The 18,481-nt window shown below is 37.0% G+C and overlaps 1 protein-coding gene across 3 annotated transcripts in view; it reads left to right on the top strand.

Annotated features, from left to right (window-relative positions):
• The window catches only part of Slc35a3 (solute carrier family 35 member A3), a 38,962-nt gene extending 24,747 nt beyond the window's left edge, over positions 1-14,215 (top strand). For all 3 annotated transcript variants that reach the window (XM_028757306.1, XM_028757304.1, XM_028757305.1), the window contains exons 5-8: positions 2,984-3,155; positions 6,197-6,315; positions 8,908-9,041; positions 10,507-14,215. In XM_028757306.1, coding sequence (XP_028613139.1) covers positions 2,984-3,155; positions 6,197-6,315; positions 8,908-9,041; positions 10,507-10,597 — 516 coding nt within the window. In that variant the 3' untranslated portion in view covers positions 10,598-14,215. The remainder of the gene's footprint in view (positions 1-2,983; positions 3,156-6,196; positions 6,316-8,907; positions 9,042-10,506) is intronic.
• The last annotated feature ends 4,266 nt before the right edge of the window (positions 14,216-18,481 follow it).

Raw genomic sequence — 18,481 nt, 5'->3', positions numbered from 1 at the left:
TAGCACTGAAGACATTGAGGCAGAATTACCATGAATTTGAGGCCATCTTGGGCTACCTAGTAAATTCTAGGCTACTGTGGGCTACAGTGTGAGATCCTGCCTCTGCCCCATTCACAAAACAGTTTTGGAGGTATAATAGTACCTGTTTTCAAATTATGCTTTAGAGCTGTGATAATAAAAACAGCATGGTACAGCACAAAAACAGACATGTAGGACCTTAGATGAGAAGATCACAGAAATAAACCTGATTATCGACAAAGGTGATTGATCCATATGTCTTAGTATTTCTACTAATGTAATGAAACACCATGACCAAAAAGCAGGTTGGGGAGGAAAGGGTTTATTTGGCTTACACTTCCGTATCACTGTTCATCATCAAAGGCAGGAACTCAAAACAGGGCTGGAACCTGAAGGCAGGAGCTGATGCAAAAGCCATGGAGGGGTGCTACTTACTGGCTTGCTTCCCCTGGTTTGCTCAGCTTGCTTTCTTATAGAACTCAGGACCAACAGCATAAAGATGGCACCACCCACAATGGTCTGGGCTCTCCCCCACTGACCACTAATTGAGAAAATACCATACAGCTGATCTCATAAAGGCATTTCCTTACCTAAGGCTCCTTCCTCTCTGATGATGCTAGTTTGTGTCAAGTTGACATGCAACCAGCCAGTACGGCATACATTGAAGAACAGCCTCTTCAACAAATGGTCAGAAGCTATGTATATGTACCCACAGTACAAGGGTAAGACTAGCCACATTCTCACCCAGCACAGAACTCAGTTCCAAACGGATTGAAGACTTTAATGTAAACATTGAAACCTTGGAGAATGTTAAAGGAAACAGGGACAGCACTTAAGAGATAGCTCATGGCAAGGACTTTTTGATAGACTCCAATTTGAGGAAATAGTAGCAAGAATTGACAGATATGAGTGCATGATATGTAAAAGCTGCATGACACTGAAAACAGACTGAAGAGACAACCTTTGGAGGGAAAGAGGATGTTCACTAGTTCCTCATCAGACAGGATTAACATGCAGTTATATAAAGAACTGAAAAAAATAACCAAGTATCCAGAAGTCCCAAGCCTATCAATAATCAGACAAATGAACTGAGCAGATAGGTCTCAAAAGAAATACCAATACCTCATAAACATACCTAAAATGTTCACCATCTTTAGCCATTAAGGAAATATAAATGAAAACTACACTGAGTCCATTTTGTACTAATCGGAATGGCTGTTATCAGCAAAACAAAAAACAAATGGTAGGGAAATCAATCTTAATGTTCCTCTGATTGAAATACAATTCAAAGCAAACAGTTGGAAAATAGAATGGAGGTTTCTCCATGGGAAGATTTTAATTGTGTGTGTGTCTGTGTCTGTGTGTGTGTGTCTGTGTGTGTACATACCCAAACACATACCATAGAGCATGTGTGGAGGTCAAAGGACGACTTGATGCAGTCAGTCCTCTCCTTCCACCTTTATGTGGGTTACAGGAATTGAACGCAGGCCTCAGGCTTGCATAGCAAGCACTTTCTCTTCTGAAACCATCTTGGTCAATAAGTAAAAATATTACCACATGATGGAGCTATACTGTTTCAAAGTATATACTTGAACATACTACAGAGATATTAACATTTATTGCAAAGTTGTTCACAATAGTTAAGTTATAGAACCAGTTTAAATGCCCATCAGTGTGTCAATGGATAATATAAATGTGATACACACACACACGTATGATACACACATACAATGGAAATTTATTCATCCATAAAAAACAAAATTATGCTGGCCAGTGGTAGTGTACACCTTTAATCCCAGCACTTGGGAGGCAGAGACAGGAGGATTTCTCCAGGACAGCCAGGGCTATACAGAGAAACTCTGTCTCGAAAAACCGAAAAGAAAAAAAAAAAAAACAACAACAAAATTACATTATTTACAGGAAAAAGGAGAACTGGAGGTCATTATATTAAGCAAAATAGCAGAATTTTGCAGTTGAAAATGAAGATTAAGGGCTCTGCCTGGTGGCTCACACCTTTACTTCCAGCACTTGGAACGCAGAGGCAGGTGGATCCCTGTTTAAGGCCATTCTGGTAGAGAGCTAATTCCAGGACTCAGGGCTGCACAAAGAAACTCAGTCCTGAAAAAAAAAAATGAAAAAAAAACAAAACAAACAAAGAAACAAACAAAACCAATTAAAAGGAGACAGGAAAAAGTAGATGTTAAAAAGAAAGAAAGAAAATTGAAAGGAGCTAGTTTGAAAAAGAAATGATTAATCCCAGCACTTGGGAGGCAGAGGCAGGCGCATTTCTGAGTTCGAGGCCAGCCTGGTCTACAGAGTGAGTTCCAGGACAGCCAGGGCTACACAGAGAAACCCTGTCTCGAAAAAACCAAAAAAAAAAAAAAAAAAAAAAAAAAAAGAAAGAAAGAAAAAGAAATGAATGGAGCAGTGGGAATGCAGCCGGGTAATGACGGGGATATGATCACAGTGTATGAGACATGTGTACGACTGTGACATAGTGTGATCCGCTGTACATGGATATACATAGTAATGGGTAGTCTCATTAGAAGTGGCTTAGTAAGTCTCAGAACATCAGAAGAGTGAGACATAGATAGGAAGGAATATTTAACAACAGTTAAATTGTTACACCATGTTCAGTAGCATCCAAATCATATGGGTACTATTTCTGGTACAGTAACTTCACGGTCTTTCATGTTTTGATGGACTGTATTTTCCTTACAGTGTTTGTGGTTCTCTTCCCACCAGTTTCTCTTCCTACTATGCTTGAGGTAGCTTATCTTCTCCCATGTGTATATATTTTTGCTGAGGCAGTACCATAATGTGCTTGTGGAGGTCAGGAACAACTTGTGAGAGTTGGTCCTCTCCATCCAACCATGTGGGTCCCAGGGATCAGACTCAGGCTGTTAATGTTGGCTGCAAGCGTCCCTACCCACTGAGCCATCAGAATGTTGCTTTTCTTATTCAGTGGCCTTCAGATTCTCAAGAACTGAATTCTAAGGACCTTTCAACGGGCTCACAGTTTGTAGGCCTCATGGCAGTTCTCACAGCCTGTTTTTCAAGTGGCTTTGCTGGAGTTTATTTTGAGAAAATCTTAAAAGAAACAAAACAATCAGTATGGATAAGAAACATTCAACTTGGTAAGTTTTAAAGGCTTTCTAATATATCTTTCTAACTAACTATACCTGTCATGTATGGTGATGCACACCTCTGATCCTAAGCACTCATGAGGCGGAGGCAGGAAACCAAGACAAAGATTTATGTTCTTACCTTTGTAGAGCTCCCTCAGTCTTTAAGTACATAGGCCTTGAATGTAAATGTGCTGTTGATACAAAGAACTGGTAATGATCTTGCCCTTAGAAAACTGGATTTGGGCCAGGCAGTGGTGATGCACGCCTTTAATTCCAGCACTTGGGAGGCAGAGACAGGCGGATTTCTGAGTTCGAGGCCAGCCTTGGTCTACAGAGTGAGTTCCAGGACAGCCAGAGCTACACAGAGAAACCCTGTCTTGAAAAACCAAAAAAAAAAAAAAAAGAAAAGAAAAGTAGGTTGATGATCCGAGAGAGTGTAGCCTGCTCCTGCCCTCAATTGTGGAGTCTTAACATGTTTATCTGTATTGCTTCTTCTTTTGCAAAGATGCTACAACTAATTTACATATTTTACTCTTAAAATGGAAGAAGTTGGAAATGAAGCAATTTTCATCTCTTTTACATCATAACATGCTGTTTTATTTCAGTGTAATGCTTTGTCTTTTTACCATACTCCTTCCTAACTGGTGGGAAATAGCTTAGAAGGGAAGAGTGTTTTAGCATTGGTTACAAGTATTTAAAAAAAACAACAAAACAAACAGAAAATAAGACCGGCTGAATGAATTATTATTTTGATTAGGTAGTATAATTAAAATTGTACTTTGGAAGATACAGAGAAAATGTAAAGTAAAAGAGAATCCAGAGTCAAATTTCCTGGAGTCAATTATTGAGTCCATTTCATTGTGTAAACTTTTCTCATCAATAAAATAAGCATACAAGTGTCGACTCAAGGGGCTTGCAGTATGTTAGTGTCCATAAAGCATTTGGAACAAAGATTATATAGATATCTAATATTATTAGTCGGTGGAATATCCAGCCACTATTAGAATGTGAAAGGACTATCTATTATATACTGACATAATTCATATGTTTTCTTGTATGCTGTTAGACAGCCTTCTGTCACTATGACAAACAAGATGATAAATCAGCTTACAAAGAGATAACATTTGCTTTGTCTTAAAATTTGGGGGCTTCAAGCTGATGTTCCATTGATTTTTTTTTTTTTTTTTTTTGGCCTGTGGCAGAGCAGGACATCATATCAGAATATGCAAGGCGGAGGAAACTATTTATTTATGGTGGCACAATAGACAGAAATAGAGAGGAAGAGATGACGGACCCACAGTCCTGGTCATATGCGTGCTTCCAAGCGACCTATGGCTTCCCAGTAAGCCCACCGTTGTAGTGGTGAAGAGAGAGAGAACAATCCTTGAACACTTGGGGGTTTGGAGGACTTTCTAGCTCCAACATGTACTAAATATGTACTTTAGTAATTGTCACATTTTAATTTTTAAGTTAAAATTTAAATGTATGCCTTTGGGCATTTTTTAAAAGTGATATGCCATGGTTAGTTTCATACTAAAATGAGACATATTAATGGTTCAAGCTTGGACAAATGAACTTTACATGGTCCTCACACTCTACCTAGCTACAGCTTTATTCAAAACCATCACACATACCCTCTTTGATGGCATTCATAATGTGTGCCATAAGATGTGCCCCCTGTACATTTCTGTAAGCTAGTGGTGCTCTAGGTGTGGAGGCTGTATTGGCATGTGGATTTGAGCAATGAAGTTCGAGCCAATTTCCTCTAACACTGAGACTTGAGTAGTAAGTACAGAATCTAATGATGGCTTTGACTACTTCTTAGCCTGGAGTTTTGGTTATCAAGTATTGTACTTAAAAAAAAAAAATCTTAAAGTTTATTATTTTTTTTTAAAAAAAACTTACAAATAAAGAACATCACATGTGGAATGTAGTCAGCCATAGACTATATAACTCTGAACTTTCCAGTTAGAGTAGGCATTTGGACTAGAAGCTGTGGCACTTCACATGGAGTTTGCACTTTTACTATCAAGTATATTTTTATGCACATGTCTACTACCCCCCCCCCCCCCCGAAAAAAAAAATTCATGACAGACTTAGAACTAGAAAATCAGTTAGCTTTATATTCTTTTTTGTGACTCATATTGATTGCCTGTATTAATTAAAAATTTTACAAAGAGGCCAGGCAGTGGTGGCGCACGCCTTTAATCCCAGCACTTGGGAGGCAGAGGCAGGTGGATTTCTGAGTTTGAGGCCAGCCTGGTCTACAGAGTGAGTTCCAGGACAGCCCGGGCTATACAGAGAAACCCTGTCTCAAAAAACAAAAACAAACAAAACAACAACAACAAGAACAACAAATTACAAAGAAATATGTCATATGTGTTAGTTTTCTTTTATGTAATTATGAATGTTACTCATACACATGTGGCCAATAGGAAAATTGATGATACAGTGGAATGCATTTTACAAATGCTTGAATGGATCACCAATCTAATACTTCAAATTCTGTAATTTAAATATTATTATAGTGTTTGATGGTTGGTAAATTATTTTTAAAAATATTTTCATGCCTATCTGCTTATGTTTATGTTTTGTAGTCATCATATAGTATTATGTAAAATTTGTTGTTTATATATAAATCAAGTGATTTGGTTTTTTCCTGAGGCAAGGTTTCTCTAGCTGTCTGGGACTCACTTAGTAGACCTGTTTGACTTCAAACTCAGAGATCTATCTGCCTCTCCCTCCCTAGTGCTAGGATTAAAGGCATGCACCACCACCACCACCCAACTCAAGTGAAATATCTTTTAAGGTATTCATCAAAAAAAAGAAGTTGTGCAGCGTGGCACAGGCCTGTAGTCCCAGTACTTGGGAAACCAAGGCAACAGGAACCAGAGATCCAGTCCAGTTTGTGCTAAATGCCTAGTCAGTCCCAGGTTATCCTCCAATGCAAAGCAGGACCCTGCCAATTGGAGCAGGGGAAGAAGGAAACAGGATTGTCAAAATATCTCTTCAGAAAAACTACTCATAACCTAGGTTTTACTTTCTTTTAGGTTTCTTTGGAAGTATATTTGGATTAATGGGTGTATACATTTATGATGGAGAATTGGTATCAAAGAATGGATTTTTTCAGGGATACAATCAACTGACGTGGATAGTTGTTATTCTGCAGGTAAAGCATATAAGTCTTTTATTTAATACTACTGAATATTGCTTCAATACAGAGAATTAAAATGGGTACCAGTGTGTTGGTATTTTAGGGGTACAGACCTATTGATTGGTAGATAGATGGATGGATGGATGGATGGATGGATAGATAGATAGATAGATAGATAGATAGATAGATAGATAGATAGATAGATGGGGCATGCATGCAGGCAAAATATCCATATACAATAAATAAATTAATAATGGTATTTTTTTAATTAAATAATGAAGCTGGGCTGTGGCGGCACACACCTTTAAGCCCAGCACTCTGGAGGTAGGAGGGTTTCTGTGGGTTTGAGGGCAGCTTATTTACATAGTGAGCTGCAGGACAGCCAGGGCTATATAGAGAGACCCTGTCTCAAAAAATAGTATTTAATAGTTAAAACTAAGGGTAAATATAAGTTTCGATTTTTCTGCTGCAATTATCATTGCATAGAAAAGCTGTGGTCAGCCCTTTAAAGATGGAAGGAGCCTCTTGAGATAATTATGCAAGTTTTTAAGCTTTATATTTATATATTAGAATGTTTCAGTCAAATTTCTTCAGTGTGAATGTGGCTTTAATTTTACAAGAGTTGACTAATTTCATCTCCAAAGATATATCTTGATATTCTGGAAAATATAAAAATGAAGAAATCATTTTTCTTAAAACGTACTTTGCTAGAGTTGTTTGAAGTCATAAGGCTTGAGGACCTGGCAAGTAGAGAAGTGTCAAATGATTGTGGTGCTCTGAAAGTAGGAAGGGTGTTTGCGTTTTTATAAAAGGAGGAGAAGACACAAAGGGGAAGCTAGAGGGAATTGAAAGTGGAGGTATGGGAAACATAGAGAACTTAGAAATGATATAGTTTACCTAATTACGGGAAAGCTCTCCTTTTAAGAGCAGGCTAAAACTGTTTTGTTTGTTTTGCTTTAGAAAGGATCTCTCTACATAGCTCTTGCTGGAACTCAATATGTGTATACCAGGCTGGCCTTAAAGTCACTGCTGGCTCTGCCTAGTAACTGCTGGAGTTAAAGGCGTGTGCCACCATACAACATTTGTTTTTAAATTGTTATAATTGGTATGAAGAATTTAACAGAGAGTAAATAGATGAATAATAGTATTTCCCTGAAATATTGTTTCAAGCAAAATTTTTAGTAAGTCCAATGGGATAATTTGTGACTTTTATAAATTAAACTTCTGTCATTGTAGAAGGCAGTTAGAGTGGGTATCCTTGGTTTGGTTTGGAAGCAGATATATAAGGTTTGATAGAAAACAAAACCAGGTCATACAGATGGTCTTTTATCAGTTTGAGATAATTAAGAGTGTGAAATTTTGGAATATTTGCATATATATAATGAGATATCCTGTGACTATGACTCAAGTCTAAACAAAATTTTGTTTTATGTATGAGCATACATGTAGCCTGGAAGTAATATTAATACAGTTTAAATTCCACCTGCATTGTATGACTGACCCATCAAATGTGACAGGTGTAGACTTTCCATCTATGCATCAAAGTAGTATAGTGTTTTCGAGCATTTGGATTATTGTATAGTAAAGTCTCGTGTGTGTGTGTGTGTGTGTGTGTGTGTGTGTGTGTGTGTGTTTGTGTGTGTTCTGTCTGGATTGAACCCAGTGCCCTGATACCTACTAGGTAAATAATTTACGACTGAGCTACCCATCACTCATTAAGGGTTTTTTTGTTTGTTCGTTTGTTTGGTTTTTTTACTTACTTAATTGTATGCGTATATATGTGTGCCTGAGTGTATGCATGGATATGCAATGCCTGCAGAGATCAGAAGAAACATCAGAACCCTTGGAACTGAAGTTGCAGATGGTTGTGAGCTGCCTAACATGGGTGCTGGGAACTAAACCCAGGTCTTCTGCAAGAGCAGCAAGCACTCTTAACCACTGAGCCATCTCTCCAGCTTCCCCCCATCTATTTGTAAGTAGCCACAATCTAGAGTTTGAGAATGATTTGGAGGTTCTTTATATGCTGTGGGGATAGCTCAGACAACTTAGCTACCGAGTAATAGGTTTGGGGTCTAATTTCTAGCACTGAAAAAGAAGGAAGGAAGGAAGGAAGGAAGGAAGGAAGGAAGGAAGGAAGGAAGGAAGGAAGGAAGGAAGGAAGGAAAGAAAAATCACTCCCAAACCAAACCAAACAGTACATCCTGATGGCCATAAGAGGTAGATTAGAATGTAGGGGGAAATTGGAGAATAAGGCTAGATGAGAAGACTGTTGGAAAAGAATTAAAAAGGGTTTTCTTCAAGCTTAAACCTCCTATGTATTTGTTTCTTCAGCTGTCCAAACAAGTGCTGTTTAATTATTGAATTTGATGAAAATAGACCATCTGTAATTTGATCAAATTCTACTACTGCAAACCTTAGATTGCTTTGATGCTTACATTGAGGGCTATGAAACAAAACTGAAAGTCTGTTGTTTTTAATGTTCATATGAATCATTTGCTGGGATATAATTATATTTCTAGAACAGAAGCTTTAAATCTTCCCTGAGAAATGAAATTGTTTTGAAAAGCAGTTTTCATCTAAAAAAATACTCTGTTAAAATTTTGGCAGGCACTTGGAGGCCTTGTAATAGCTGCGGTCATCAAGTATGCAGATAACATTTTAAAAGGATTTGCAACCTCCTTATCCATAATATTGTCAACAGTCATATCTTATTTTTGGTTACAAGATTTTGTGCCAACCAGGTAAAGTACTCCTTTCTATTTATCTTTTTTCCTTTCCATTCTAATTCTTTCTTTTATGTCTTATTTTGTTGTTCATATTACCATGATTCCATTTAGGTTTGCTTATTCACTTTCCAAAAGTTCATTAAGTGGCCAGCAATCACTCTGCTGGATTCTTGAAAAAAGAAACCTATGAATGAGGTGATATGTTCAAGAAGATCATAGTGACTAGAAAAGCAGACACAAGATTAATTATAACATGGTCAGCATGTGAATGGCAGTATATATACAGCTCGTTAAAGAGGGGGCTCAAATCATTGAATAATCATAGTATGATAACTTTTCTGTTTCTGATGAAAGAAGAGTACATAGCTGAGCAGGGTAACAAATGTGCAAATAATGTATTAATCACAGTGTGGTAAGTAGTAGAGTAGCTAACTCTAGGGGAGTGAGTCTTGGACAGTAGACCTGAATTACTGTCAATAAACACTTGTTGATAGAAAGGGAATTGTGGTTGAGGTACTAGGATCCACCAGATACCAGTGTCAGGAAAAAGTGCACGAAGTCAAACAGCTGGATTTATAGAATGGGGGAGGGGGAGTGTGAAAGGTGTTGTTGGATGGAGCACACTGGCACACGCCTTATCCATGAAGGTCAGGTAGAACTGTAATGTTTGAGGCCAGCTTGGGCCACATAGTGAAACCGTGTAACAAATAAAGCAAAGCAAATAAAAAGCCTCTTGTCATGGGAAGGGTAAAGACCAGTGATTCCTGTCCTTTTAGATTTTTTGTTTTTAAGTTGAAGGTAATGACTTTGAAGCATTAATAGAAATCTTAAAGCCAGAACTAATCTATGACTCTAGCTGCATTAAAACTGTATATAGCAAGTTACAGATGGTAGTTTGGTGTATGTCCAGTTTCTATGAAGTATATTGTATTTCTACATACATAGTACCAAGAGGAAAGAGTGTGATGTCATCTCCTTCTTTTAAACATCCTGTAAACATTGGTCTTGAGTTTTATTATTACTTTGGATTTTGAACTAAATTTAGCATAAAATAATGAACTTCTTTTATATATATATTTTAACATTTTGGGCTTTTTATGAAATCCCATACAGAATGTGCATGTAGCTGAGGTACTGCACCATGAAGTGTAAGCCAGGGTGTGTACTGCATCCTACCTATTTGGGACTTTGGGGCAAGTTTTTAAAGCCCTGTAATGCCTTTCCCAAAGGTACAGAATGCAGCTAATTCTTGTACTGTTTCAAGTCATTCAAGAACAAAAGTTTACATGTAAGGTACTTAGCTGAGCACCTGGATCATAGGAAGTACTCAACATTTATTAGTATGTTTCTGGAATATGTCATTCTCAAATTACAATTGTTTTTATAGTACAGATATAGATATAGTACAGATACAGTGCATTAAAGAACTTAATTTGCTTTTAATCTGACTTTCTCCTTTCTTTTTCTTCATCCTATTTAGTGTCTTTTTCCTTGGAGCCATCCTTGTAATAGCAGCTACTTTCTTGTACGGTTACGATCCCAAACCTGCAGGAAATCCCACTAAAGCATAGTCATGTCCTATCCTTAACTGGATTTTCACAATGGTGCCCTAGGAACCTCAACATTAATCTTGCACAGAGGACTTCTGCAGATTCTATGAAGAAATCATCATGCTAAATCTGATCATTCTGTTCAAATGGTTTGAAAATGTGTAGCCTTCAGGACGAAATGTGTACATCGTCTGCAACCCAAGCTTGGCAGTGTGTCCAGGAAGTAGGGTTAGAGGGGATACTGGGAGGAGGCCTTAAGTCTGAGCTCATAATGACATCAGCCTTTTAGTTGCTGCAGAACTGTCCAGTGCAGCCTTTGCAAGAGCACATGCATACAAATAAAGACCAAGGTTTGCAAGGTAGATCTGCCGACACTTATCACACGTTCTTAACCTTACTCTTTCTGTACAGATGTATCAAGTTATATGAACTATTTAAATGGAAATTTATAATTGCCTATCAAGCTGTGAACAAACAAATATAATTTAAAACCATTTTCATGTATTTCATGGGATTTTTTATATTTATACAGAAGATTACTAAGGAAAGGATTGCTAAATTTTATTTAATTCCATAAGACATGATGAAGTAATGATCTGGGTTTGAATCATATTTAAATTTAGTGTAGAAAGAATCTGTCTCTCTGTGTATGTCTGACCATTTACTGCTTTGAGACAGCTGAATGCAGTTTGGTTCTTCCTATGCTAGAGTAGAAGGGTCTGGCACTAATGGAGTTTACCCATCATTTCCCAGTTGTGTTTCTCTTCTCGTTATTCTCATCATTACCTTAAGTTGAATTTGTATGTGTTGCCATTAAACATTTTAAATGAATTTAAAGGGATTAAGTACTCATTTAATAATTAAAAATAAGATAATGATTACTGTCCAGTCTCCATGTGGAGAAATGTAAACTATGAAACATATATTGTATGTAGTTTTGAAATGAAGAATTTTCTTGTTAATCTGAAGTAGGAATTTCTTTTAATCTCCAACTGTTGACAAAAACAATCAAAAGAGTATTATTAGTTCTCTCAGTGGACCATGATCAAACTGATTTTCTTGCAGACATTCCCTACTGCCATAGTGTTACTTTCTTTTTTCCTTTTCTTAAAGCCTATTGTTACTTGTTTGTTTTTTTTCCTTAAGGCAGATTTTCATTATGTAGACCAGACTGGCCTTGAACTCACAAATATCTACCCGGCAGTCTGTGCCTGCTGAGTGATGGGATTAAGGGTGTGGTGGACCACCCTGCCCCCCTCACTACACTGTTTTAAGTGAGTTGCATTATATTTTAAGTTCTAAGGCTATTTAGAAGTTTTTATGTCTTAAAGCTCACTCTCCCCAGGAACACTCTGATCCTGTGTCTGGAAGATGTGACTGCCTTTGGGGTTTCCTTTCTGGTGTTCCCATGAGTGCTTCTGTGAAGGAGCAACCATTTGCTTTAAAATAGTAGATTTTCTTTCTTTTTAACACTGGAGTTGAGGATACAAATTATGAGTTATTTAATAATAGATTCAAAGGAGAGAGAATATATTAGAAATAGTAAAACTGGGTGGCAAAAATGCATTCTATATTTGGAATATAAGTTATTTAATTATTGACCATTTGCAGAATTACCTATTGAATATAAAATCTATTTTATTCTTTCATTTATATTGTATATATTTTAAAACTTTGTTCTTATAGATACAAACCTATAAAAAAGGTAACTATTTTTTATGTAGTTCTAATAGATTTTGTTAAATGGAGTCTGACTCAAAAGCACTATTGTAAAGAACTGTAAGGTTCCTTTGGCAACCTTGGATTGGCTAGTTGATCTTTGCCAGAGCAGATGTACTTTCAACAGTGAACCTGGCTAACTGATTCCATTCAGAGTTTGAAAGTGTGAAAATGATAGAATATTTAATGTCATTGCACCAATGAGGATATAGTGATAGCAGGCTTTCTGAGTGCCACGTTTATAGTTTTCAGTGACTGCCTTTTAGAGATTGAATATTTTGAGCATGGTGTGAAGCCACCCCAGCATTCAAGCTTATGTCCTAGGACCTATGACTAAGTGCAACCCAGATCTTGCAAATATACAAAATTCAAGAGGACCAATTCATGTTCTGCTCATATGAAAGCATTGTGTGGGCAAGCGTGTTAATACAGTGTGGATTCAAAATCAGTGGTTACTTAGATCTAGTCTACCCTGTCTTAACCCTACAGAAATATATACAAAGAAGTAATTGGATAGTAAGGTGGTTAAAGTTTTAATACCTTTTAGGTGTCTGAAAATCTTTTATGCATCATTTATATTTTTCCTTTCTGGTCAGTTAAAAAGTAATTGGGCTGAATGTATAGTCTAAAAATTTATAAGGAAATAATAATGTTTGTAGGAACATGGACTTGTAACCTAGATTGTGTCATATATATTGATGCTGAAATTTTGTGTAATGTGGTTTGTGTTTTGATGACATTCAAAGGTGTTATTGTGTCATGCTTTTATAATAACTTTATTTAAATTTTATGCTTTTAAAGGTGTGCTTGTTGTTTCTTAGCTACTTTCACTAAAAGACCATGTGAATTCCTGGAGAAGAGTGCCAGCTGAGAGCTGTATTCAAGTTAGGCCCAGCACAGTGGGAGAAAGAGTGGTATCCCAGGCAGACCCCAGCAGCAGCAGCAGCAGCTCTTTACTGAGTGGTTTTCAAGTTGTGAGTTTCCTTTATAATATAGAACATAGAGGTTAGAGATTCAGAACTGAAATGTTTACATCAATTTCTACTGAATGACACAGAATTTCAGAAAAGGCAGCTTGATATTTAAACCAGAGCCTGTTAAAAAATTCCAAAAGGAAATTAATCGACATTCTGCTCTGAACCCTAAAATAGAATACTATCTTACAAATCAAGTTACTAGACTTTTAGAATGTCATTATACTGTCATTCATTGAAGTGTTTTTGTTTTGTTATCTTTTTGAGGCAACATCTTAACTATGCCACCCTGGCTGCCTGAGACTTGCTGTGTAGACCAGGCTGGCCTGGAACTCACAAAGATCTGCCTGTTTCTGCCTTCAGAGTGCTGGGATTAAAGGTGTGCACCACCACCCCCATTTGAGTTTTGTTTTATTTAGTTTTTAAAGAAAGGCCTTAGTGTCACTCCTTCTATTTAAACATTCATTGTAGAATATTTGACTACTTTTTAGATATATCTTTACATGGTATTTATAAAAAGTAATTATGTTTTATTGAAAGCCACCTCAAGGATCTCCAAGATATTTAAAGAAGTTACGGCCAAAGAAAATGCACCTTTCTCACAATCTGGTCCTATGTGCCTTGCTTTACCAAATAAATACCTGACTTTTATGGAGACTCTTCTGTAATTTACAACTTTAGACACATACTTGAAAGTGGGATTTTTTTTTTCAAGAATATCTATAATTCTAGATTTTGGTTGTTTCAACATTTTCCCTTTAAATACTACGTATCCTATAAAAGCATCCATGAACAGCACTTGCTTAAATGAGTTGGGATACCAGCATCATGATTCAGGTTTGAGACTTTAACAGTTGTATATAATTGGTTGTTGTTTCTTTTCTTGTAAATCATGATTTGTTGTGATTTAAAACAATATTTTTAAATGATTTTAACCCTAAATTGATATATGTCTGTATTTCATTTACAAAAAGTTATTTTTTTGAGGTTTGAGAATGTGATTTGTATGTTTAAATTTTTATGGATACATAATTCAAAGCAATGTATAAACTATTTTTAGGGGGATTTTTAAATGATAAATTTCTCATGTCATTTTTTTGGTATCATTATTATCTATATTTAATAGATACAGGAAATAGATTATTTCCATAAATAACTACATATATTTTTCTATATTTCCACTTTCCCTTTTTATCTTGTGTCTGATTAATCTGGGGATTGGTTTCTTATTTTTATATTTCAGGAATGAATTGTTTATCTTCATCTCTTGGAAAGTTTTTATCACAAGTAATTTTGCTTCCTTTTCTTTGTTCTAGCCAGAAACTAGCTTTTATTTCAAGTGGTTAGAATTTCTCTGCCTATATAGTGATCACAGCCCAAAAGTATTTTGTTTGAAATAAAATACTTCTTTGCTGCTGGCAGGTTCAGGAGTTACTCAGAATCTTTCCTTCACTGCTTGAGTGGGATTGCTTCTGCCATGACACCCATGCAGTCAGTCCCAAGCCAAAGTGACATAGCAGCACACACATGTTCCCACCTCTGTGTCCACCTAGCTACACCTGGACCGCTCTAGGAACCCAGGAAGGTTAAAATCTCAGCCTTTAAAAACAAAGGTTGGTTTGTCTGTTGAGTTCTCATGAAAAGTACTAAGTGAATTTTTTTGCTATTCTTTTCTGTTAGCATAGTTCTTTTGAGACTAGAAAAGTAGCTCAATGGTTTAGAGAACATACATTTCATTCCCAGCAACCTCATTAGACAACTTACAACTATCTGTAGTTCAGATAGTTGTAATCCAAGTGATCTGAGGCCTCTGTTCTCTACCAGCCCTTGTATTTATGTGCACATACTCACATGCAGACACATACCTTACATGTAAATTAAAATAATAAAAGCTAGGTGTGCTGACATATGCCTTTATTCCCAGGACTTGGGAGCAGAGGCAGATAGATAGGTCTCTGTGAGTTTGAGGCTGGGCTGATCTATATAATGAAATCTTATCTCAAATTAAACAAAGAAACAATAAAAGAATAAATAAAACTAAAAGTTTGCCAGGCATGGTGGTACACACAGGTTCAGGCAGATCTTTTGAGTCTGAGATCATGCTGGTCTACATTGGGAGTTACAGCATAATTAGGGCTACATAAGTGAGATCTTGTCTCAAAAAAAAAGAGAAATCTTTCTTTTGAAAAGGCCTCTTTTGCTAGGAGCACATTACAAGCCAGATGAGCTGGTACAGCCTTGGACTCCAGGTGCTCCTAGGGCTGAGGCAATGGGATTCCTTGAGGCCAGTGTGGGCTACCGGCAAGTCTTAAGGGCAAGCCTGCCTTTCACAGTGGAACCCTGTCTCATCTCTTTCCCCCTTTGTTTTTCTTCTTTTTCCTTTTTTCTCTTCCTCTCTTTCTCTCCTTTTTTACTTATATCTCTGAGAATTTTGGTTTCTATTTATTTTATGTTCTCTCCATTTTCCTTATCAGTTATATTTGATTTTGTATTCAATGTTTTGGTTTTCTGTAACATTTGCCACTTGAGTAGCTTTAATCATGCTGTGATGGACTATAGCAGTGGATCTGTGAAAATGTCCCGGGCTGTATCTGTGAACGCACAGAGATGATGCTGTGAAAGAACTCCTTTTGTTGATTTTAGGTTTGAGGCAGTATCTCACGATGCAGCCTGGGTTGTCTTAAAGCTTATTATGTAGCTAAGGCTGACTTCAACCATTTCCTATTCCTGTCCTCTCCTGGGCACTGGGCTTCCCCCCAATACCACCTGATAGAACATTTAAAATAAATTTTTAAAGTACATGGGTATTTTGCCATGTAGATCTGTGCAGTTCTTTTATACCTGGTGTCCAAGGAGATCAAAAGAAGGGATTGGACCCTGTGGTACTGAAGTTCCAGATAGTTGTGAGCTGTAATGTGGGTTCTTGGAATTGAACTCCAGTCCTTTGGAAGAGCATCTACTGCTCTTAACCGCTGAGCCATCTTTCCAGCCCCCTTAAACTACATTTAAAAACATTTAGGGGCTGGAAAGATGGCTCAGCGGTTAAGAGCACTGACTACCCTTCCAGAAGTCCTGAGTTCAATTCCTAGCAACCACATGGTTGCTTTCATTTTTAGAAAAGAAACATTGTAGCCTCTGCTAGCCCAGCGCTCTCAAAATACCCAATGCAGTCCTTTCTCTGGCCCCAGCCTCCTGATTGCTGGGACAGCGGGCATTAAGTTTGATGTCATGGTTTTTGTTATCTGTCTTCTTACAGTAAAACAATTTGGCTCCTAATATTAACATACTTGTGTTTTATTATGAATTTAAATGCTAATGACAAACATACTGTGTAAAACTATGTTTATTTGTATTTTTGTTTATTAGAATATAGCCAGTCCACTAAAGTTATACATTCAAAGCATGTATTTAAAGTTAATATGCTTAAAAGCATGCATTTAAAAGTAAGGCCAGGCATGACAGCATACACTTTTTTTTCATTTAATTTTAAATTTTTTTTTTTAAAGATTTATTTATTTATTTTATTTATGAGTACACTGTCGCTGTCTTCGGACAGACCAGAAGAGGGCATCCAATCTCATTACGGATGGTTGTGAGGCACCATGTGGTTGCTGGGATTTGAACTCAGGACCTCTGGAAGAGCAGTCAGTGCTCTTAACCGCTGAGCCATCTCTCCAGCCCCTAATTTTAAAATTTTTTACTTATTCACTTTACATCCTGCTCACTGTCAACACCCCACAATACTTCCCTCTCCTCCCTCCCCTTTTCTGGCATATCCTTTTGATCCCAGGATTCAGGAGGCAGAGGCAGGATGATCTCTGAGTTCCAGGCCAGCCAGTCTTACATGGTGTGACCCTGTCTCAGAAAAAAGGAAAAAAAAATGGAATTCAGGTCTTCTCTGCATGGTTATTAATATAACAAAAATAGGCTCACTAGTTTTTATTGTATCCAGTTTTATAAATTTAAGCTTTTATTGAATTTACCATTTTTTTTTTTACCGGATTCAAAAGTTATATGAGTGAAAATTTATAATTCACAGAGAAGGCTCCTTAGTTCCTATGTCTGTCCCACACCATTGGCAAGTGCCTTCTGTGGAGAGTAATTTCCACCAGGTTATAGTTCTGTTTCTTTCTGAAAGGCGAACATATGTGTCACTATATTTACAGTGCTGCTTTTCCTACACGATCGTGTTCTCTGTTCTGTAAGGCTTTTTCTGAGTGAGCTCTGTGTATTCTTAGTGATCCTCTCTACACCTACTCGTTTTGTTAACTTTTCTAAACTACTTTTGTGCTTTGGCTCTCACCTAATTGTCCATGTACCTAAATTCAGTGAACACTGTCATCCTTATTTTACCGTCAGATCTTTTTAGTTGTGTTATTTCTATTTAATGGGAACGTACACACTATTTTTTAACCCTAGTTTAAAAAAAAAAACCTAACAAGCACTATTGTAGGTATTCAAATAGCTTGAATAACTGACAATCATCATATTTTAAAAGTAACTTTGATATAGATGAAGTATGATTTTGGGAGGTCATAAAAAGTTTAGAGTAACCATATAATATTTTTTTCTCTTCTGGCTCTTATGTAACCCATGTCTAACCTTGCACTTGCTCTAGAGGCTGGTCACTCTAGAACTCCTGGTCACTCTGTCTCTACATCACAAATGCCGGGACCACAGGTGTGCACGGCTACACCTGCCTTAATCTTTAATCCTTTACACCCATCCAAAATAAGTTCTCAGGATTTAGTTATGCAGTCTCTCCCACTCTCAACAGCTTCAAGTTGGACTTCAAGAAGTTTCTATATGAGAATTTTATTTTTTAAAGTAAGTATGATGAAAAACCTTACCATCCAAGATGCTTTTCTTTTCCCATCCATGAAAATTGGTTTATTTTCCATTTCTCGTCAGCATGGAAGTACAAGGAACAGAACATCCAACCAGGTTTATTTTTAACATTTTATTTTGAACTTTACAGAAAAGCTACAGTAACTGTCACATTCATATGTGCCGCATACTCGGTCCTTTACCTTGTCTAACAGTTACTTATGCCATGTAACAAATAGCCCAGTGTTCAGTGGCCTGAAGAATCTACCCCTGCCTATTTTAAAGACAGGGTCTCGTATCCCTGGGCTCTCACATTTGTCCTTGAATTCCTGATTCTCCTTCATGCCAGGATCTAGGCATCCACTTCCATGCTGGGTTCACTGAT

The sequence above is a fragment of the Grammomys surdaster genome, unplaced genomic scaffold (assembly GCF_004785775.1).
Source record: "Grammomys surdaster isolate TR1022 unplaced genomic scaffold, NIH_TR_1.0 126158, whole genome shotgun sequence".
In the NCBI taxonomy this organism is placed as follows: Eukaryota; Metazoa; Chordata; class Mammalia; order Rodentia; family Muridae; genus Grammomys; species Grammomys surdaster.
Note: the sequence above shows the minus strand (reverse complement) of the source record. Positions and strands in the feature narration are given on the sequence as shown.